Below are 22,765 nucleotides of genomic sequence, written 5' to 3' on the forward strand. Positions count from 1 at the left end.
CCTATAATTAATACTAGTATAAAGATTAAAAAATTAAAGTGTAACAAAACCTGGCGTGTGGCTAAATGTGTCCCATATACTTTTTCCTTTTCCCCCTTCAAATGCAGCGCCCTCATACTTTCATGTCACAAAATAAATTATCTTCAAACTCCATAACTCAATCAATAATTGCAAGAATGGGAAAAAAGTAGTAGTAGTAAATGATTTTGGATAATATTAATAAAATCACTAGTTGTTTGGAATGGTATTGCAGAAGCTATATAATATATAATGTCTACTTGATAGGCTGATGACGCAGCTCCAAATATAAAATCTTGTGGAAGACTACTGCGACTTAAATCTGCATCATAATATAATCAAAATAAAATAAAATATCCAAATAAGCTTACAATTTTATCTAACTAAAAAGCAGTAATTATATTATAGTAAGTAATCTAACATGGATCCATTGCTGAAATACTACTAATTGATTGATAAACTCATGCATAATCAAAACCTGAAATCTCTTGGGTTAAAATGTTCCATGTTTTATCTCTGCTACCAACAACATCTCCCTCTGAAAAGCCATACTGCCACACAAATTTGCCAAAAATCAAAGTTATAATAATCTTTAAAAAGTGCATAGTACAAATTTTAAACTATAATCTTGACTGTTAGAAAATGTCAACAGAAGACAAAATAACAGTAACAAAAAATGTCAACACAGTTTCAAAACAATGTCAACGTCAAAACATCAACCATAGACATTTTTTGTTGTTATTATTTTCTCATCTGTTAATATTTTCTAACGATCCAAATCATAGTTTAGAATTTGCATTTGATTACATCCTATTGAATTTCAAACTATAGGAGTAAGAAAAGCTTACTTGACGGAGAGGTTGTTCGGAATTGAGGTTTGAATGATGGATAGATTGAGAAGAAACAAACACTGCTTCTTCATTGCCAATTGAACAAACCAGAAACAGGAAAAATAACAAAAAATGCGAAGCCATATGAAACTTAAGTTTAACTACATCAAGCAGCTCCGAATATATATTGATATCCCAAAGAAGTTAAAATTGTATCCTTACGTTGTGATAGGGTGAGGTGACTGGGCCCACATAGCATGGGGCGTTTAATCTTTGTTTCATATTGGCATATCTATATTAAAATTAATCTATTCTATTTATAAAAAAAAATTCACCATATATTATACAAACAAGTCTTATTATCTATTGATACTATTTTAACTAATATGATAATGTGTGTCCCACATCTTTCGTGGCCTTTTTTACCTTTTTTGTTTTGTTAATTTGTTTTGTATAAACTGTTATTGGCAAAAAAGAGATTAATATTATTATGGCTTAATATTTGAATTTTTGATGTTGAGTGATTTTGCATATCTAACTTCATAAAATTGGCGGATAGTGATACTTGCGTTGGGCTTTTTAAGCCTCTTAAGGATTGTTACTACCGTTTACTAAAATATTCATCTATCCAATAGGCCCAATTCCTCTAAAAAAATACAATAGGCCTGATCAGTATTCAATGTTAATTGTTAATTTTATTAGTCCTTACTCCTTAGATTGGGTGGTAAATTTTTGTTTCGTACTTAAAATAGGTTAAATTGCTAAATAAATCATGAAAAATGATCAAATTTTCTTCTGTTTCACTCTTTTGAAAATCTGAAAAAAACGCCTTAATCAATTTATGTATCGGGAATTGGATACCCGATATCCAAACCCGAAATATCGGGATTGACTATCCGATATCCGATTTTTCAGGTTTCGGGATCGGGTTCGGGTATAGAATTTTTGGATTATCGGGTATCGGGTTATCTGATACCCGATCGGGTATACCCAAATTACCCGATTTTTTTAATTAAATATAATAAATTATGTATTTATTTTATTATTTTAAAATTTTAATTAAAAGTTTATAGTTAATTTTCTTAAAAAATAATAAAAAAAATTAAAATTAAAATCTAAAATCGGGATTGGATACCTGATTTTTCGGGACTGGATACCCGAGTCGGGTATTTGGGTACCCAAAATTATTTTCGGATCGGGTACCCGCGGATATCCAATTTGACAGGCCTAAGTATAACTATGGAATCTGAAAAATTTCAAAACCCTGAAAAAATGACGTTTTATTTAATCTAAAAATCTGGTGGACGCATAAAATTATATTGATAGAGAATAACGCATAAGGTGTGTCAGCTATATCTTTACCAACAGTAGTATATAGTATCTTATATACCAAATAAAAAAAGAGCAAACATAAATAATAAAAATGTTGTACATGTTTTGATATATAAAAATACTACTCTTACTCTATAGTATACAAAATCATATTGTCCAATACCGTTTTACTTGTAGTTGAGGAAATTCATAAACCAAAATGCAGATTGTTTAGGAATTCTTTTAATACCATTCTCGTAATCCACGTAGTACAACCCAAATCGAATAGAATATCCCGACGCCCATTCAAAATTGTCCAAAAATGACCATGCGAAAAAACCTTTTACATTTACACCCTTCCTGTCACACAGAAATAAAACTATTAAATTAATAAAGTTGTTGTTATGGTATACGAGTCAATTGTTTCACAATTAACACTAAACTTTTATTTGAAACAACAATACTATATAAATGAAAAGAAGTCCTTACTCAATGGCCTGTTGAACCGCTGTTATATGATCATAGTAATAATCAATTCGTTTTTGGTCTTCTGTACTGCCAAAGTCACCTATACCTAGAAAATAGCATAAAATAATGTTTAAAAAAAAAACAAACATCATCAAGTGAAAAAATTTATAGAATATACTTTAATTACCTGTTTCTGTTATGTAAACCTTGGAAATATTGTATTTTTCCTTGGTGTAGAGTAAAATATCATGAAGTCCTTGTGGATAGACACATAAAACGCTAACTGCAGTCTAAAATTTTATCTTTAATTAGATCGCTATGTACAAATTATCCATCACGGATCAAATCATACAAAATAAATATACTAATTAATTAAACTTCTTTTTTTTTATGGATCTTGCTTTATCACTAAAAGCAAATTAAGCCTTATAATTAAATTATGTAAACCAAAAAAACAAGGCATTACGATCAAATTTACAGACGTACCGGTTCACCAATAGGCACACCATCAATATCCACTGCGGAATCATAACAAAATCATAAATAAATAAATAATTAAATAAACAAAAAAGAATATATAAAATACGAAAGCAGATAGATATATTATATTTTATATTATCTGAATTTATGAGCTAATTCTGAAAACACTAATATTTTGCATGATCCAAAGAAGAATAATTTCATAAGAATAAAAAAATCTAATAATCAACTTACAAGAAAAATGAACCATATTATCAGTGGAGCAGCTGATATTGGGATTGGGAGTGGAGATATGTGCTGCATAATTTGCTGTATAATAATTCAATCCTATGAAATCAAATGACCCTTTCAACATTGAGCTTTCCTTCTCTGTGAATTTTGGCAATCGATTTTTTACAATGGAACGCATTACTGCTGGATAATCTCCTTCTACTATTGGATTCATAAACCTACATTTACAATATCAAATATATTCCACATTTACAATATCGATCAAATTAGATATGTATTTTACTCATAACTCACCATCCATACATAAATTCAAGGGCTCGTTCGGCAGCTTTGATATCGAGGTCGGTGCTCGAATAAGGTACAAACCAGTTGGAATATAGTGTTATGCCAATTTCTCCCTTTTGAGTTGTCTATCCACGAATATATATATCAATATAGTGAATAAAATGATTAATGAAAAATCAATATATTATGATGAAATCAAACCTGATATTTGAGTTTGTATAGTTTGAAAGTTGTAGCATGAGAGAGAAGCAAATTATGAGCGACGATGTAAGGTTCGGTTGCAGAGTCACCATGAGGGCAAGAGGAGCATCTCCCAGGGGCTAACTCTCCGTACAAACCTCCATCATATCCATTCAGAGAGAACATATATGCCTCGTTTATTGTCATCCAATGCTTAATTCGATCGCCAAATTCTTTGAAACAAACTTCTGCGAAATCTCTAAAATCATCTCTGAAAACCCAAAAAGCATAACTATGTTTAGTACTACTATCATTTTATTATGATAATAATCAATAGATATATATACATTGATTGACTTACATAATGAGTGGACTTAGGAAACCTCCATACTCATCTTCTAGTGCTTGAGGAACGTCCCAATGAAATAGTGTCACAAATGGGGTTATACCTTTACATCCATCCATCCAAAGTAAATTCGGAAAAGGAAGTTAAGAAAAAAACAATATTAAAGTAATAAAAAATGCAACCTAAATGAAAAATTGGAGAAAATGTCCAGCTATTTTTGGGTGATTATTTATTTAAATATCAGGCTATAAAAATAATTATGCTTGTGACCAAATTTTACTTATAAATTAATGCAATAGATAAAATATTAGTACTAATATATATCTTTCAATACATATAGCTTTGAAGAAATAAGATTCTTGAAAATGTTTACCATTTGCTATGAGCTCATTCAAAAGGTTGTTGTAAAAGGCTACTCCTTCTTTGTTGATTCCACCACTTAGCTTCCCACCTGATAAGAGTTTTTGTATAATAAATAATTCAGTTATGTTAAAAAATGAACTCTACTAAATATATTTGGGTATACTTTAATTTTGGACACTTTGTAAGTTCCATATTTGACCAGATCTAATAAGTTTATAAGGAACTTATATAAAATATCCCAGTAATTTACTATTCTTACGAGGTAATATTCGAGGCCAAGAGATAGACATTTTGAAAGCATCAACTCCTAAATTCTTCAGCAACTTAACATCATCCTGCCAAATCAAATTTCCACATCAATTATTAATCTATTCAAATATTCATTCATGCATGCAAGTGTTGGAAAACTCAATAATAACACTTTAATTGCAACACTTTAATTTTCAATTAAAGTGTTAGGTAGAAAATAATTCAATTCAATCAAATGTTTGATTTGCATGATATGGTAGGTGATGGATAACTCAGCTCACGTCTCTACTGATCTAATTGAACCTTATAAAAATTGTAGAAGTTTGTAGCCACGTCACCGTTGGTCCCGTCTGATATTTTGCCTGCAAACTTTTTAATTTCAGTAATTTTCAGAATATATAATATAAACATTAAAAAATTATTTGAGAGCATATTATTATATAAACATTAAATTAAACCTGGCGTGTGGCTGAATGTGTCCCACACACTTTTTCCTTTCCCCCCTTCAAATGCAGCACCCTCATACTGTCATGTCACAAAATTTTAAACCACACAGATTTTATCTTCAAACTCCATATAACTCGATCAATAATTGAAAGAATGGGTACAAATAAACTATTTAATTAATTAATTCTACTTGATAGGCCGATGATGCAACTCCAAATACAAAATCTGGTGGGAGGCTGCTTCGATTCAGATGTAACGAATTATCGTAACCTGCATTGTAATATTAATTAATCACATTAAAAAACAAAACATTTAAACAAAAGTAGTGCAAAATTAGAACCTGAAATCTCTGGATTTAAAATGCTCCAAGAATCCAATATTTTATCTCTGTTATCAACATCTCCGGACTGCCACACAAAAATGAAAGTTAATAAATATATAAGGAAGTGGTGAGTAAGGAAAAGCTTAGTACTTGTTTGGAATTGGGGTTTGAATAATTGATAGATTGGGAAGAAACATTCACTGCTTTTTCGCAAATCAAACACGCCAGAAATAGAAACACAAAATGCGAAGCCATATACAGATCTACTAAAAGAAAATCCAGACATGTATTTATATCTCGAGGAAGCTAAATTACATATTTACCCTTACGATTATCTTGTTTGGGTGATGCTATCATTAATTTAATTATTTAACCAACAAATTAATCAACTTTAATTTCTTCAACTGTACATATTGATCATTCAATTTTCTCAATCATAGTCATTCAATGTTGACGCATCTACTCCTCCTGCGATTGTTGTTTCAGATTTGTTGTTTCTCGCAGTGCAATAACTACATATGGAAAATTGGGTGATTATATTAAATCAAGCAGGAATAACAAGATTAGAAAGTAATTAAAACATTCAACTTATTATTTCTTTACTTTTATCAATATCTCCTATTTTAAATCAATAATTTTTTTTCTGTCTTATTTTATTCATTTTTATCAATATTTTCTCTTTACTCAAAACTCCTTAAAATAAGAGTGTACAAAATCCCATAGAGTCCCAAAATATGTCATCTTCCCCATGATAGCTAGAGTACGTTGTAGATTGAGTTGAGAGCAAACGGCCAGAGATCGTAATCTTTTACATAATTATATTACATATGCCCAAAAATAGCACTGTCAATTTCTTTAGTTCACTAAAATTAATTAAATTATATGAGTACTTCCTTAGCCCATTAAAAATGAAACATTTCTTAAAATAAAAATAAAATCATCTCTACTTTTTCATCTCTCTTACTTTAATTTTTTTTTATTAATTCACATAAAATATGGACCCAAAAACAAATACTATTTCATATTTAATGGGACAGGCGTAGAACTTCTAAAAACTTTTTTTTACTATATTTAACACAACTAAGAGCATCCGCAACTGTGCTCATGTGGACGAGACGACATCGAGTCACTGTTGTGGGTGGCTCGCTGTTGAGAGTGTCTCGCCGCGGAGATCACAACTCGGTCTGTAGCTCACCTTTAGCCTTTTTTTTTTGTCTTATTCATTATTTCTATGAATTTTGGGTGTTGGTTGATCTTGCGGATAAACTTTACAAATGTGTCATGATATGCTTAGACTTTCACAGATTATAATTTTATCCAATTTGTATATCCGTTCAGCAAAGTAGCATGTCCTATGCAACGCATCACTAATTTATTTAGGCCCAATTCTTCTAAAAAACCAAATAGGCCCAATTAATTTATTTAGTGTTAATTATTTAATGCTTAGACCATCCACTGCAAAGGGTATTGAAAGTTGTGTATCATATCATCATATCAATTTTATATCATCACTTTTTACATTTTCACATAATTTAATTAATTTTTAATTAGAATATAGTATTCAAATTTAAAATGATTTTTTATTTAACTATGTGATCACAACTAAAATATAAAATTAAAATAAAATAAATAAATTATAGTACGATATACTATCTACGTACATGTATAGAGACATAGAAAAATTATAGTTATGATAGTATATTCTACAAAATACTCTTTTATTTTGAAGTAGCCTAGTACTACAATGATAAAAAACGTTCAAACAGTAAAAACCAGATAGTTGTTGATGTGGCACACATGTGATTTGATCACAACAAATCCAAGCACCTTCGACGGCCCACTCGCCCGTCATTCAGCTGCAACACAACGGTCGCGGCTCCTCTGCGCAATTGCGACAGTCCGCTACCACACATCCACGTGGCCCAACACTCAACTCGGCAGTATATACTGACATTTATATAAAGATCCATTTTCTGTATTTCAATTTGTGTCGAATGTGTTTCCATTCTATAATAGTGATGTTGACACAAGAAGGGAAGCATCAGTTGACTTATGTCTTTCATAACAAAAATGAAAATAAAAATACACATGTAAAATGATGTCGTTATGTTATGTTAATATGTCGCTATTTCCACAAATTTAAATTTATACGAACGTAAATGTTACGTCACATTTAAATTGGTACTAAATCTATTTATTGACTAAACAAAAACTAAAATCTTATTTACCAACGTGTTTAGTTACCGATGAAAAATTTCCGTCGGTAAAATTGATATTTTTTTAGTGATTAAAATTAAGCTAGTGATAAATTCGTTGGGCTAGAATAGTGACAAATATATTTATATAGTATGCTGTTAATAGAATAAAATCTCTCAAATGAGTAAGAAATTGAGAAAATAAAATGATGCTCAATATTACTAAGCACTTTATTATTCCCAATTGTAATTGTTGATTTATTTCTGAGGTGATATGTCTTCATAGTTCAATACACTCCACCTACTTATTCTCCTACAATAAAATAGTCTAGATTGTTATACTCTCTCCGTCCTTGAGGCGTTTCTTTTTAGCCGTTGTTTTACGAAAATGATACTAATAAATAATTAGAGTAGAGAGAAAGTAACAGTAAGAGAATACTGTAGATATGACACTCTTTTATAGTAAATACTCTCTTATTTTAACTATTTATTACTCCCTCCGTCCCACTTTAGGAGTCTCAGTTGAGCTCGGCACAGGTTTTAAGAAACATATAGAAAAGTTGGTGAAAAAAGATAGTGGAGTGTGGATCCTAGCTACTTCTATATATTAATTTTATAATACAATGTGAGTGAAAAAAGGTGAGTGGAATGTGGGGCCTATTACCAACTATGAAATATTCTAACCGGGACTCCTAAAGTGGGACACCCAAAAATAGTAAATCGAGACTCCGAAAGTGGGACGGAGGGAATATCATTTTCGCAAAATAATGGTTGAAAAGAAATGCATCACTTATAGTGGGACAAAACGAATAATATGTTATGTTATGATGTTATTCATCCTTTCAAGTACCAAAAGGTCAATTTAGCTTTAGTTACAAATTAGGGATAATAAAATTAATTTTTGATATACAATATGTTGTTAAAAAACTAGTTTCCGCATATATATATGTACAACAAAAATTCTTGTTTCTTCATAAATCATAGTTCTTGTCATATAATATGTTCATGTAACTAAGTAGAATACATAAATAGCTAGGCTACATGAGTATCTATCTTTGGAATCTCAGAACTGCGACAAGAAATAGCTTCAATAATTTTACTTTTTAAAAATAATATCTACTTCGTATAATATCAGTAGATATAAATAGCTCAATTTATTTTGAAAAATATCTATATACCGATATAATTAAACCATATTTAGTTAAATATAAATCTTAAAATGGAAAAAAGTAAGAGTGATGAAGAGAAAAAGTAATGAAAGTAGTGTTAGTGGATTGTGAGTTCTACTTCCTAAAATAGAAAGTTTAAAAAGTTTATACTTTTAAGGAACAGACCAAAATAATTTATAAATTTAAGAGACAGGGGTACTATGCGTTTTTCATGACATATTATTACTAATTACTAGTACTATTTATGTAATGTGTATTCGGGATTATAGATATGTGAAGCTCTCTATAAGAAGAAAAAGTTGAATTAATTTTGTAACAAATTAAGAGGCAGTGACATTGCAAAGTTTCATAATAAGTATGTAAAAATTGAAAAATTGTTCAAAGATCGCGCATTAATCTTGGATTAACCTATTTTCTCAGGCATTTAGTAATAAAGTATTGCACGGCTGCACCTCAAAATCGTCTTTACATACTATTTTAAAGTTCATAAATTAGGTTGTATGAAGGGGATATTTGGGGGGCCGGTTCAAATACAAATTATCTTTGTTTATTAATGGAGAAATATATAGTAATCTCTGTGACACTTAACTTTCTCTGAAGTCTGAAGAATCCATTTTCTAATTATGTTCAGTCATTATAAATCTACCACGTGTGTTTTAACTTATAAGTAGGCCTCTATATAGACATAAAATAAATTTAATACTGGAGTACTACTATATATTATCCTGACCCAATAAATAAATGTTGATAGTTTCTTGTTGTCTTGTTCTACAATGCTTTTTCGACTGTATCCATTTTGTTATTACTAGAAATGACAACAAGATTTCATTAAATGTGGACATCTTGTCTCTGTTAACTTCTCATTGGTCCACCCTCCTTTTTCTTGGAGGTGTATTATACACCAACTTTTGTATCATACTTTGCTAGTTTTGTCAGGTGGGCTAATTTTTTTTGGCTAATTTGAAGGTTCCAATTAATGATCTTTAGATTGTAGTTTAGCAACAATTAAATCATGTAACTAATTTATATGCTCTTTTTCTTTTCTTATTGTAGCCCTTTCGATAAAGATGAACACTCATCTCTCATCCAATAGTTTGCAAAGTTTGTGCTACAAACTTTGCTTGTTATCTCAGAAAGGTCTCATGCAGCCTCACTTAGGATTTTCAGGTATTTCTATGTATATAAATATTACTAAGATTTAATCATTTTTGGTCTAATTTTTTCTTTGTTAAGAAATTGTTGATTCCATGGATAAATTGTTGCAGATTATGAGCAGACTCCTTCGCCGCAGAAGATCAATTGTCACAATTTTCAGTCAAGAGACACACTACAATCACTCGTGCAATCTTGCTCGTGTCGTGATCAAAGCCACGGTCGCAGCGTCGGTGTTCAAGAATGCAAGCTTCATCAGCCTCAGCAGAGAAATCTCGGTCACAACTTGCTCATCAATTATCATAGTAAAAATAATATTGGTGTGAGTAAACTTTTTTTTCTTCTTCAAATTAAATTGATGATTAGTATTGATGGCATCGAAATTATTTGAATCAATTTGAATGTTGTGACAGATGGAAAAACATTATTACAGCAAGGCAGTGCAGCTAGAGAAGCAACATTCATTTAGTTGTGGTGGGACTAAATTGATTAATGTTTCTTCTTCAGAAAAAGAGCAGAAAAAAAGAATTAGATGGACTGAGGATCTTCACAAGAAATTTATTGAGTGTGTGGATCGTCTAGGTGGAGCCAAAAGTAAGTAGAATATATTTATATCGAGAGATACTAATAAATTTGATGAATTGATCAATTGAACTGAATGCAGAGGCCACGCCAAAGGGAATCCTAAAGCTAATGCAATGTGATGGATTGACAATTTTCCATATCAAAAGCCATTTGCAGGTTAAACAAAAACTACCCTTAATCTCAATTAAATTTTAAATTTCGATTTCTAAAGAATTTTATGTTTTTGTTTCTCAGAAATACCGCGTTTCTGAAGTAAAGCCCGAAGAGAAGGATGGCAATTCAGAGCAGATTGGATTGAAATCGTAAGCTATAATCTCAGCCGATTTCGGGCTAATTACTCATCTTTGTTTGATGCTGGTACAACAAGTTATGATACAAAAGATTTCATTCGAGTTTCATTTTAATATATTACTACTATATGTCATCTGTGTGTAGACAGCGTCAATTTTTTTCCTACATGGGTACAAAACATGAAACAAGTACTCCACGTAAGCAAAGAGTTGACAGTGTCTAATTAAAAACATATGATGAAATGTATTAAAATGAAATATACAAATGAACTTTTTACATACAAACTTCACACTTTTTACTACTCCATATGGATCAATGTGGAAACATTTTGTATGAATAGTATAATTAGTCAGCATATTTTTTGTTAAAAATAGTTGATGATCTATGACAGGGGGATGCAGATTGTGGAAGCTCTAAGGCTACAGATAGATGTTCAGAAACAACTATATGATCAACTAGAGGTTTTTGGTTTTAAGCTTAAGTTTTTTTCTCCAATTTTATACATTCATAGTATATTTTAGGTTCTGAGTTAAACTTGGTTTTGTTTAGAGCCAGAAGAAGTTGCAGATGAGGATTGAAGAACAAGCAAAGCAGCTTCAGACAATGCTTGAATCTCAGTGGAATACAAAAAAATAGTGGATTTTTGTAACTTATTCGTGAATAACAATCGTATAAATTCTTTCACAATTAACTTTCTGACATTTTCAATTATCGGTGTCTATCAATAATCGTCCTATTTTACAATTTTCGCCTATTCACCAATAAATGTCTCATTTGCTTTTGTACTAGTACTATTCTACTGAATCTAACATCCCACTACATTTTTCCATTCACTTTTCATAATATTTGTTTAAAACTCGAACCAAACCAAACTAAACCTTTATTCATGGACATCGGATGTAGAATCTTCTTTTTCCTATTGACTAGTGTGATGACAGATTGTATTCAAAATTGAGTTTAATTTGTAACAAGAATTACATGATGCAGATTGCAGAGTTTGAAATCATATAAGTATTCCTTCGTGCACAAAATTTTGTCACAATTTCTTTTAGTGTCCATCTTGCCACTCCTGCTTGTATGTTTAGGGTGAAATTGTTCGGAGCAGATCCCCTCCTCCACAATAAGCATGGTTAGAATTCCTTTGTTTGTTATCATCTTGCTGGTCCATACTCCTGTTAGTTCAAAAATTCATACTGACTTGGGTTGTTTAGAGTTACCTTGTTTGCTATGATCAATATTATGATTTTTAGTTACCGATGTGATTGAAAATATGGAGCTCTCTTAAAAAAATGTTTATGAAAATTTGGACTGAACTATTAAATAAGTGGTTTGAAATAGTGAAACTTTAGAGGAAAAATAATCATAATGTTCCATTTATAGATGCTTTCTCTGCATGGACTAAGAGTTGTAGATTCTGAATCCACATTCCCCTGATAGAATCTTGTGTATGGATAACTGGATTTGCTGCTGTTGGTTGCTTATGGAGCATTTTATTTTGTTTCTAGATAGTGATGGACTTTGTGGAGTTGAGATCTTATTTCACGATGAAGTATTTGTTTTCATTTTTTTCTAGAGACGGACGCAGGGATGCACATGATTAACAGGAAAATAACTGGCCAATCGATTTTCACTTTGGGGCACATTCCAGGGGCTTAATATTTCTAGTATTTCTGAAATAAATGCATGTTGTTGATGAACAAGTAGTCATGCACAACTTTTTCTTTAGTAAGGTTTTTAATTTTTTCGCTTCTTATACAATAAGCACAAACCAGTTAATTGGGTCACTCATTTCAGTGTTTCCATTAGTTATTCAATTTTCCCAACAACTTGGATTCTGGCATTTATGTCATATGTTTGTTACTTTCTATAGTCTTATGTTCTGACTGTTATCTGGCATGGGTTATTATGAGCCCCTGGTCTTATTAGTTTTGTATACTTCTATAACATCTCTTCAAGTGCCATACTACTTTTTTGTTTTCTATGTTTTATACAGGCTTGGTCAGTGACAATAATTCTTCTCCTCTCATTCCCATTGATGCTGTTTCAGGAACTGATGACGATTTTCCTCCACCACATCAAAATACAAATTAATAGAATGTCAGGAGGGAGGCTCATTTATGAATTATGGTTATGGAAGGCCTGCCACCTTGAGTGCTCACTCATTTCCTCGAATCTATAGGAGGAGACTGACATGGGAGATAAAATTCACCAGCTGAAAGAAATATATTTTTCTCAGGAGAAGGGATGTTTAATTACAGAGCTTAGGACAGAGTAAAGATTACCAAATGAGGAGCACAGATATGTTCTCTGAAGGTTTAATGCTGATGAAACAATTAGTAAAATAAAAGCATTCCCAAGTCTAATTTTGTAAATGATCAATTTTTTGGTTATGGAAATTTGGGAACACTGTCAGGGAATGGAGGCAATCAAGGGGGCTCCAACACATCTTTCATGGTGCCGATCAACCATTACACGATGCAGTGCCCCACAAGCAATTAGTACAACAAACCAGCCGTCCTCCTTAGCTGCCAAACGCGGACCTATAGCAGGGACAAAAGGCAAAAAACACAAATATGGGAGTTTGAAATTTAATCACTATTTTTTGTCTGCTATACCTTGACTGGTGCTGATTCGCAATAATTTACTTTATTTGTCAAATGCCACCTGGTTCATCAATGAAAATGCAGCATCCCTCGGGACGGGCTGGAAGAGGTCAATTTGGTAACTGTATTGGGGGCCTTCCATTAATTGGACGGAAAGCCAGAACCAGATGGCCAGATGATAATAATTTTATGGAGCTGTTATAACTGATTACAATGCAGTTGAGGTATATCCACCTCTCTTATAACTGTGGACCCTTCTTTTCTGATCATGAATTTCTCAATTTAGCTGTATGCTATTGCCAGGGTAGACATGCTCTTGTTTATCACATAGGTACTGATTTTGAAACATGGGAATGGGTCAGCCTAGCTGAGGTAGATACCGTTACTTTTCTGGATTATAGGATGTCAGAATTGCAATTTTGCTCCTGTCATGGTTTCTTTATGCGTGTAATTGGATTTATTTCTTATCTTGTAAAAGTTTGCATGACTGGATTTATCAAAACAAGTATTTATAACTACTGGTTGTCTTTTGTGGTTCTATGTGTTATTCTATGGAAATTCCCCCTTACAGGATGTCAACTAGGTACGGTATAGAGCTTATTTCATTATGTATATGACATATTTCTTATGTTCCATCTAAGCCTTATACTATAAGCTACGAATAATAAAATTTCTCTGGATGACATGAAGAAACAGAAGCCAAGCTGACTATTTAGTGGGAAAGTTTGACATATATTAACTTGTTGAATTCTTCTTTCAAGGTGCTTTATGTCCTTCAAACTATGAATAGGAGAAAAACTTGCAAGCAGAAGAATTAAAGATTGAATAGATGTTAAACTGTCTCCTGGGGATAGCCTCTTTTGCATTTCCACTGTAGATATCTCCGGGAGATATTAAGTGGGACGGTGAAGACGACATGATTAGCTTAGAAGACAAAGAAAAGACCAACCAACAATGGACTGCTCATTAGAGAATAAGACCTTGGAGAGACTGTTTAGCAATGGATCAAAATGCACTACTAGTATTTTTTTTCTTTAATCGGAAATAGACTCGACTATGAATACTCAGCTAAATGGTTATTATTTCGTATCGGCCCTTACACTGAAGGAGCCATTTGGACTATAAAAGAGGAATTGAAAGAGCAGTGCACTTGTAGAATTGTTTGATGAACTTTCAGAAGTTTTCCTTGTTTTTATTTCTCTTTGGTGATTGCTTATGACAGATGAAGGTGGTCAGTTCTTATATGGCCCAGCACTGGACCGAGCATAACAACACCGGTGACGATGGAGATAAATTGCCATTTACGGCTAGAATCTATTACTTATGGAGCCCGAAAGTAAATAATTGAGAAATAACTTGGTTTTCTGTCTTTAATTGAGTAAAATAACCTTACTAATATGACATATGTATATGCACATTTCTTACATAGAGCTTCAATAATCATTAATTATTAAACTAGCTAGACCATCTTTGGTAGATGAAACGGTGATTTCTCTCTCTCTTCTACTTCTTTATTTGATAGTAATTTTTTAAATTATCAATTTCGTTTGATATTTACGTTGATATTGATGTGATCAATTGCTAAATTTATTTTTAATTGCAAATTACAACTAATTTAAAACCATAAAATTTGTAGAGATCTAGTGATCCATAGATTTCCATGTGTAATTTTATTCTATTATTAATTAAATTTGAAAAGATAACAAAGCTACCAAAATTAGGATTTTGAATCAAATTATTAATGTAGTGTACTAAAGATATTGATCAATATGATTCATTGAGTATGTCAACATAATTTAACAGTGACATTATATATGTATTATATTGACATATTATGTTAGCTATATTGACATTAAACTTTTAGTTGATATTTATAAAAATTCAATAACTTTTATCAAATTTTGACATCGAAACATTTGCAAATGAGATCTCGTTAATTAGAATCCTTATAAAAATTATCTTTAATTTGATATATTTTGAGTAAAAAAATAATATAAATTGAGATAGTTATAATCATTTAAAGTTTTGAGATATTTTTTAAAAATTAGTTATAACTCACTTTTTTAACTGACACTAACTTTTGTTACATTGATTTAATGATCCAATGCCTATTTAGTTGTAGTTAGGAATTTAAGAATGATTCAATGTAACACACCCCTAAATTCATCTCTACATGAATAGCCATCCTAGTCATTCCATTCCTTTGTAATCTTATTTTTTATTTTGATAAAAATAAACATATTATAGTAGGGGCATGTTAGGGTGCCACCACCCCTTAAAATAACACCATACCACCATTCCTAGCCAATCGTACACGTGGACGAATAATAAGTTGCCACGTGGCAAAAAAAAAACTGGAAAAAGACGGTCAGCAATTTGCTGGTCTTTATACAGCAATATTTCTTGTCCAGCAATATCCGACACACTATACAACAATCTATAGATTGTTGTGTAGTGTTTGTAATATTGTTGTGTAGAGTTTATAATATAGCTATATAAGTGGTGTCAAGGTGTCATTTTAAGAGGGGTTGTCATTTTAACATAAACCTATTATAGTAATATTATAATTGGGCCCTAAATTAGAGCACAAAAATAAACACGACTTAGTAAATATTTCCATAAGGATCACTGTTACCTTCACTATATCTTCGAAAATTATGCATATATTAATCACATGCAGTCAATCTTATGTATTATTATCGATATATTAGCAATATACAATTAAAAATCGTCGTTAATGATCTCAACAAGAAAATGTGTCACCAACATTCACCAAGCATGGAAGAATGTTGTACATATTACATATTTTCATAGAATTACGCAATTACATAAATTGCATTTTGCATGTGAGAAATAAATTGCATTATAAAGAAGGAATTGAGTATTTATTTTTGTGTCCTTGAAAGTAAGTTTTTTTTTACGGTCAGAAGAAGATGATGAACGATGATGATGCAACGTCGAAACCAAGAAAAGTCAATTTCTTCGACGAAAACCGCACCGTCATCCCCCGTCAGATCATCCGTCTCCCGCCACAAAAATCAAGTTCAACTTCGGCTGCACACACTAATATTCATGATGCGACTTCGGATCTAAGAGCGATCCACGAATACGACTTCTTTGACAAAAACCGCACCGGCCCCAGGCTCATACACCATGGGTCCCGAAGCGAGGGATCAAAGACGAAGCCAACGAGCCTCCACCACCGTGGTTTCTCCAACGAATAGTGGAAGGAATCAAAGACCCTCAAGTGGCGTACTTGTTCGAGAAGAGTTTGGAGAATTTGGACTTGGGGAGGAGGCTTTTCATCGACGGGAGGGGGAGCGAGAGAGTGATAGGGGCTCTCACGGAGGAAGAGAGAATGAAGCAAGAGAGAGAGGGGTTTTTTGAGTTTAGAGTGATAGATTCAATTGGAAACAATTACAAGATGAGGTTGATGCATATGGCTTCCATAAATATGACTGTGATCAATGAAGAATGGTGCAAGCTTGTTTGGGCTAACCATTTGGGGGAAGGGTTTAGGGTTCGAGGCTGGGGATTTCGAAAAGAGGGAAAGTTCTATGTCTTCGTCGATTGAAAACGTAATTCTATGGTACAATAATACAACATTTCTTTTTTCCTACCTCTTCTTGTTAGCTTGTTTCTTCTCTCTCTTTGATTGATTATTTATCGCTCATTGTCACATTTGCTTATTCGAGTTTCCAATATTGTGTACGTAATTTCATATTAATTGGAACGAGTTTTTGTTTCTTTATAATATATTTATAATGTAGTTGAGAAAGTTTAAAATCCAAAATGTTCGGTATTAGGAGACGGTTTGTTGAATTTATTTACAATAAAAGTTTCGCTTCGAAAGGAAAAATCAAATTGAAGGAGAGAACACATAACTTGGAAAAAAGCAATTATGTTGAGAAAACCTCTATCTTGAAAGAACATTCATGCATTGTACAAAAACATAAAATTCACTAAAATCGTTGACCCCCCTTCCGATGCTTTAAGATGATCATAAGGTACAATTCTAGCCTTGGTCAGCACTAAGGTACAAAATGGTCCGTAGATCTATTGCCTTCAATCAAGGACTTGAAGAAAATTTCAAATTCAAAACTTTTTTTGAAGTTACGAGAAAGAACATAATTAGATCAAATTTTATACTTCTTCTATTCCATACAAAAATACAGTAACCATTTTAAATCCTTTTTTTAAACTAAAAAGTAGTAACACATTTTTTCACTCTTACTTTTTCCTCTCTCCTACATTATACACCTTTTTTTAATCTGTCTCCACTAGAACGAAAAGAGTAATTTTTTTTTGGCTATTTGCTCTTTTTCTTTTTACTTTATTTGTACAGAGCAGTACATTATTATTACTAATATTGATTACTACACTATTCGCGTAGTTTAAGCATTGCCTACAACCACTGTGTATTATAAAAATTAAACATTTATACTATTCACCTACTTCATTTACTAGTATTTCTCAATCTTATTTCTTAATTAAAATTTCCAATTGAATTATTTTACAACTAAATTCCTACAACTTAAAAAATGAAGCCAATTTTGAAATTTATAAAAAAAATACAAAGCACTCCACATATCACCCACTGATTGGGCGACGAGTAGGCTACAAAATAGCATTTCGCACATCAGAAATAAATAGAAGTAATCAATATTAATATATGAAGAAGAATTGTTTCACGAATTGCATTGCCAGCAGAAGAAGAAAATGGCAGAAGAAGATGGCGCAACGTCGAACTTCCGCAAAGTGAGAGTGATCCACGAATTCAACTTCTTCGACGAAATCCTATATAAATATAAATAGAATTGCATTCCGTCGACAAAATATATTTAGAATTATAGCAAAAGAGTAATGGAGATGAAGAACGATGAGGATTCATCGTCGGAACAAAAAGTCGTCTATGAATACGATTTCTTCGACGAAAACCGCACCGGCCCCATTCACAGTCACATTCTCCCAATTGAAAGAGAATCAACACCAGCGGAGACGAACAACTGTCATAGTTCAACGACGTCGAAACAAAGAGTCGTCTATGAATACGATTTTTTTGACGAAAACCGCACCGGCCCCATACGCAGTTTCCTCGTCCCAATCGGAACAGAAGCAACTCCAGCAGATATGTTTGAAGTGTTTGAAAAGACACTGGAGGCCATGGACGTGTCGAACACACTTTTCGTGAGGGAGATCGAGAGAGTTATGTGGTTTCTCAGAGAAGAGGAGAGAAGGAATGTAGAGAGAGGAGGGTTTCTTGAGGTTCCAACGATAGATCCAAGCGGCAACGTTTACAAGATGCGGTTGAAGCAGAGCCGTATCTTCATCGGCTTGGCTGAGATGAGTGGAGAATGGTCCAAGCTTGTTAGTGAAAACAAATTGAAGAAAGGGGATTGGGTTTATGGTTGGGGATATCGCAGAGGCGGACACTTCTGCATCGCCATCAATTACCTGAGGTTGCCCTAATTTTTTTTATTGGGGTTTTTATGTAATCAAGATTTTGTTTTTCCTTTGTCTTATTGTTAGTATTTTGTTTGATGCAAGGCTAAGTCCTCATTCGATCAAGATGAAGAATTGCAATAAATTAAAGATTGATCTTTTAGTTGTTTTTAGTTTTGACTTGAGTCAAATTCTATCCTGTCGCGACATTGTGTTTATCTTTGTGTTTCTAATTAGTAATAGGATTCTTTATCGTCTATTTAAAGACATTATTGTTTGATTTAATGGTATCTTGTTGGAGAATTTAATAAATTAAACGAGATTTAAGAACTTGTGTTTTTTATCGGTTTGTTTCATTCCCATCGTATGTTTAGTCGTTCTTGAGAGTGATTCAGTGTCATTGTTTCTTTTCTCTTTCATTTTATTTATCGATCATACCCAAATTCACAAAATAATTCATCATTAAGTATTGCACTACTATACTGCTTTCCTTTATGATTACTAAACCATAAATTAAGCATGGAATCAACGTCGTGCACATAGAGAAGAAGAATGTATTCAAAAATAATTTCAATACCAATATATACATGATCTCATCAACATAGATACTAACATGCAAATAGTAGAAAATTTCAAGGAAAGGATTATGAGGGAATTTTTATTCCGAGTAAAATAACATTATGATATACACAATTCTTTCCGTTGTTGAATTGGAATCCCATATATAGAGCATACATAGAGTTGCATTGCGTAGACGCAAAAACATATTTAGAATTATATCAAAAGAGTGGATCGGAAATGAAGAATGGTGAGGGTACAACGTCGAAACAAAGAGTCGTCTACGAATACGATTTCTTCGACAAAAACCACAGCGGCCCCGTTCGCACTCACCTCGTCCCAATGGGAAGAGAAGCAACTCCAGCGGATCTTGAACCAGTTGAGCTTCCATCCGACGTAAATGAAGCGGCCATTTTGTTCGAAAAGACGCTGGAGGCCACGGACGTGTCGTTGATAGAGTGATGGTGGGACTGCAGCATACTGTTTATCCAGAACTTGGAGGGAGACAGAGTGATGGCGGCGCTGACGGATGCGGAGAGGAGGAAGGTGGAGAGAGAAGGGTTTCTTGAGGTGGAATCCTTTACATGATGCGGTTGAAGTATATGGCTCCCTTCCACACGGTTTGGAGGAAGGGGATAGGGTTCAAGGATGGGGGTTTCGCAAAGAGGGAGTGTTTCACCTTGCTATCTATTGAATTTGACCTCATTTTTTGGTTAGGGTTTTCTCTTCTTGTAATCAAGATTTTGTTTCTCTGTCGTCTTCATGTTTTCTTCACTCTCCATGTTTGTTTCTTTATCGATCTTTGAAACATTCACTAATTAATTTATCATAGTTTCCTTTATGATTGTGTCCAAATTATTAACCAGAGTTATGATGATTTAATAGCATTCTGGTATTCCTCATGTTAAATGGAGTCCAAATAATTTATCACATGGAACGATTTGAACTCGTGAACTTTTTAATATGATGATGAAGATGCAAAAATAGTAAACTTCGCGCTGAGCAAGATTTGGTGGGGACTAAACAAGACTTAATTTCGGGATTTCATATATTCACCGCAAAAAACTTATCTTTTAGGGGCACAAAAGTTAAGATGCAATTACTAGCTTTTGATAAAGTTAATTTAGGATGCAAAATAAAGCGTCCCTAAGTTGAGGAGAAATTATCTTAATATTTTGCTTTGTTAGGATGCTTCTATTTTGTATTCCCTAATTTTAGTTGGGACACTAATAATAAGAACATTATGGTTCATTGGTAGTTTAATTAGACACAAAAGTGAGCATTCTTAACCGTATTAAACAGTGTACTTATATTTTTTGTTGTAATGATTGGAAGATAAATGTGATTTGTCACTGTGAGATAAATGGATCTATTGGAGTTGGGCTTGATGAATTAATCATTGGGCTGAATTAATACTAAGCCCGAATTCTATTAGTGCGGCCCGATTTGATTGTGGCCCGTCACTAACCTGGGTATTGTTAGAGTTTGTATATTAGAAATCACGTTTCGAGTGATTGAATACTATAAAACTCTTATTTTATTTTTCAAGGAATAAAATAGATTATTTTTGTCATAATGATGTTATGTTTTACATTTAATGGATGTTAATTGCATGTTTAAATGTATAAGCTAACTTAACAAAGTCTAAGTCTTTGTTTTAGTAGACTGGTTGTGGGCGGCGTCCACTTTAAGGTAACACGGTCAGTCCTAAACAAAGAAAAAGAAGAATTTCACGACCTAGATGGAATTAGACTATCCATCGTGAAAGGTTGCAATGTCAGTCCGCATATTTCTAAGCCTTACTGAACTAAGATGACATTGGTGTGGTAAAGCACTGAACGGATCTAACAGCAAGACTTGTCTTTGTGCTATCTATTGAAAGTCGAGGTCTTGATAAATATTTGTTTCTTAATCAATGTAGGTTAGCATTGAGCATGCGGTATTGATTATGCATTACTTTGACTTATCAAATGGTGCGTTTTTTCGTAACCCAATAATCCTGATATATTGGGTAGTGGTGATTAATATCTAGCGGTGCTAGGATTGCTATTATATTGAATCGTACGCGAGGTGAGTCTCGTTTGATAATGTCCTCAAGAGGAGCGCGAAACAAGGTTTTATTATTCGGAACCTAGCTAGTTGGAGTTTGATCACTTTATGAATAATAAATAAATGTTTCATGCTAAGTCCACTCTTGGAATTAATAAGAAATTAATTAATTAAGTCCATAGCAGACATTAATTAATTAATGGACATTTTTATCTTGAGCGCGGGAAATGAAAGTTAAAACGGAAACCCGGATTACTTATAATTTCGGATTTGGATGGGGGGAGTTCAATATTACTTTTGTAGTGGCTGCTCATAATATATTCCAATTAAAGCTTATATTAAGTTGTGGGTTCAATTTAAATAGTAAAAAGTAAATAGGATGAGCCCATATCCAAAACTTTCCATAGATCCCTGTTTGGGCCCAAAAGGAACCTAATATAAATAGGAGAATAAAGGAGACAGAAATAACACAATTAATTTTAATCAAATAAATTTCGTTCCCCCCCCCTTCTGGAGTTGGGCGATTTTTCCTCTCCCCCGTGGAGTAGAATTTCAGTCTTCTTTATTTAAGTCCTAGTATTCCGGTGAGATCTGTCCACACTGATATTGGAGTACAGTTCGGGAACCAGAGAGAAAATCTATGGTCTAGTTTTCAAAGCGTCACGTGGAGAAGTCGCTAGCCATCATCAATTCTTTGGAGAATTAATTAGGTATTATTTCTGCTTCGTAGAAAAGCATGTTTTAGGTTTCAGTATACTTAAAGAATGATTAATTCAAGTTATGAGCATGATACATGTGAGAATTAAGCAAATAGATTTTGTCTAAATAATCTGCTAAATAGATCTGATTATTATGTGATTTATTTGTTCGATTAATTGTTAAATTATGAAATTGGAAATCCGCACGCTTCCGCTGCCAGTTCCTTCAGGTATACCGATTGCTGCCGTGTGGCACTTCACTAAGATCATGAATATTGGCCGTGGGATATAGGGTGTGTTTGTTTGTGAGTGATATACTCTCTTATCCGCCTCATTCACTTGACACACACTCTCTCTCTGGCTCTCAAGTTCTCTCCAACTTCTCTCTAGAATTCTCTCCTTCTCTCTTCTGATAATGACTCCGGTCATCTTCTCCAACCACTCGTTCTCTGTTCTAAGTGAGACCTGAGTGAGATCCTTCAACTTCCGCGTT

The 22,765-nt window shown here is 32.8% G+C and overlaps 2 protein-coding genes and 1 pseudogene across 4 annotated transcripts; 2 read left to right on the forward strand and 1 right to left on the reverse strand.

Moving 5' to 3' along the window:
- Nucleotides 1–2,242: 2,242 nt before the first annotated feature.
- Nucleotides 2,243–5,803, reverse strand: LOC125206086 (beta-glucosidase 13-like). Of its 3 annotated transcripts, none has more exons than XM_048105397.1 (15): nt 5,681–5,803; nt 5,549–5,615; nt 5,399–5,478; nt 5,220–5,286; nt 5,065–5,123; nt 4,772–4,847; nt 4,523–4,600; nt 4,165–4,252; nt 3,825–4,074; nt 3,642–3,748; nt 3,342–3,556; nt 3,114–3,145; nt 2,815–2,917; nt 2,649–2,733; nt 2,243–2,519 (listed from the first exon to the last, which is right to left on the reverse strand). In XM_048105397.1, the coding sequence occupies exons 1-15, from the start codon at nt 5,783–5,785 to the stop codon at nt 2,348–2,350; spliced, it is 1,584 nt and encodes a 527-aa protein (XP_047961354.1). In that variant the 5' UTR covers nt 5,786–5,803; the 3' UTR covers nt 2,243–2,347. The 3 variants fall into 3 exon arrangements, 2 of the variants coding, with proteins under 2 accessions (XP_047961354.1, XP_047961347.1); XM_048105390.1 differs by having other exon boundaries at nt 3,633–3,748; XR_007173907.1 differs by having other exon boundaries at nt 2,464–2,519; nt 2,815–2,910; nt 3,633–3,748.
- A 3,915-nt stretch (nt 5,804–9,718) lies between these two features.
- On the forward strand, nt 9,719–11,630 carry LOC125202134 (protein PHOSPHATE STARVATION RESPONSE 1-like). The gene is made up of 8 exons (XM_048100477.1): nt 9,719–9,830; nt 9,948–10,061; nt 10,160–10,368; nt 10,460–10,640; nt 10,711–10,787; nt 10,866–10,933; nt 11,314–11,383; nt 11,472–11,630. Exons 2-8 carry the CDS (start codon nt 9,962–9,964, stop codon nt 11,556–11,558), a joined length of 792 nt encoding a protein of 263 aa, XP_047956434.1. The 5' UTR covers nt 9,719–9,830; nt 9,948–9,961; the 3' UTR covers nt 11,559–11,630.
- Nucleotides 11,631–11,715: 85 nt separating this feature from the next.
- LOC125198699 lies at nt 11,716–14,649 on the forward strand (annotated as a pseudogene).
- Nucleotides 14,650–22,765: the final 8,116 nt, after the last annotated feature.

The sequence above is a fragment of the Salvia hispanica genome, chromosome 1, assembly GCF_023119035.1.
Source record: "Salvia hispanica cultivar TCC Black 2014 chromosome 1, UniMelb_Shisp_WGS_1.0, whole genome shotgun sequence".
NCBI lineage: Eukaryota > Viridiplantae > Streptophyta > Magnoliopsida > Lamiales > Lamiaceae > Salvia > Salvia hispanica.

Bases quoted from the DNA above. Each gene is read 5' to 3' on its own strand.
- LOC125206086 (XM_048105390.1), bottom strand. From the start codon at position 5,785: ATGGCTTCGCATTTTGTGTTTCTATTTCTGGCGTGTTTGATTTGCGAA. The intron at 3,146-3,341 runs GTAAGTTGATTA...ATGATTCCGCAG, and splicing joins TAATATGGTTCATTTTTCTT to TGGATATTGATGGTGTGCCT. The intron at 2,918-3,113 runs GTACGTCTGTAA...ATAAAATTTTAG, and splicing joins GTGTGCCTATTGGTGAACCG to ACTGCAGTTAGCGTTTTATG.
- LOC125202134 (XM_048100477.1), top strand. From the start codon at position 9,962: ATGAACACTCATCTCTCATCCAATAGTTTGCAAAGTTTGTGCTACAAA. The intron at 10,369-10,459 runs GTGAGTAAACTT...ATGTTGTGACAG, and splicing joins ATAGTAAAAATAATATTGGT to ATGGAAAAACATTATTACAG. The intron at 10,788-10,865 runs GTTAAACAAAAA...TTTGTTTCTCAG, and splicing joins ATATCAAAAGCCATTTGCAG to AAATACCGCGTTTCTGAAGT.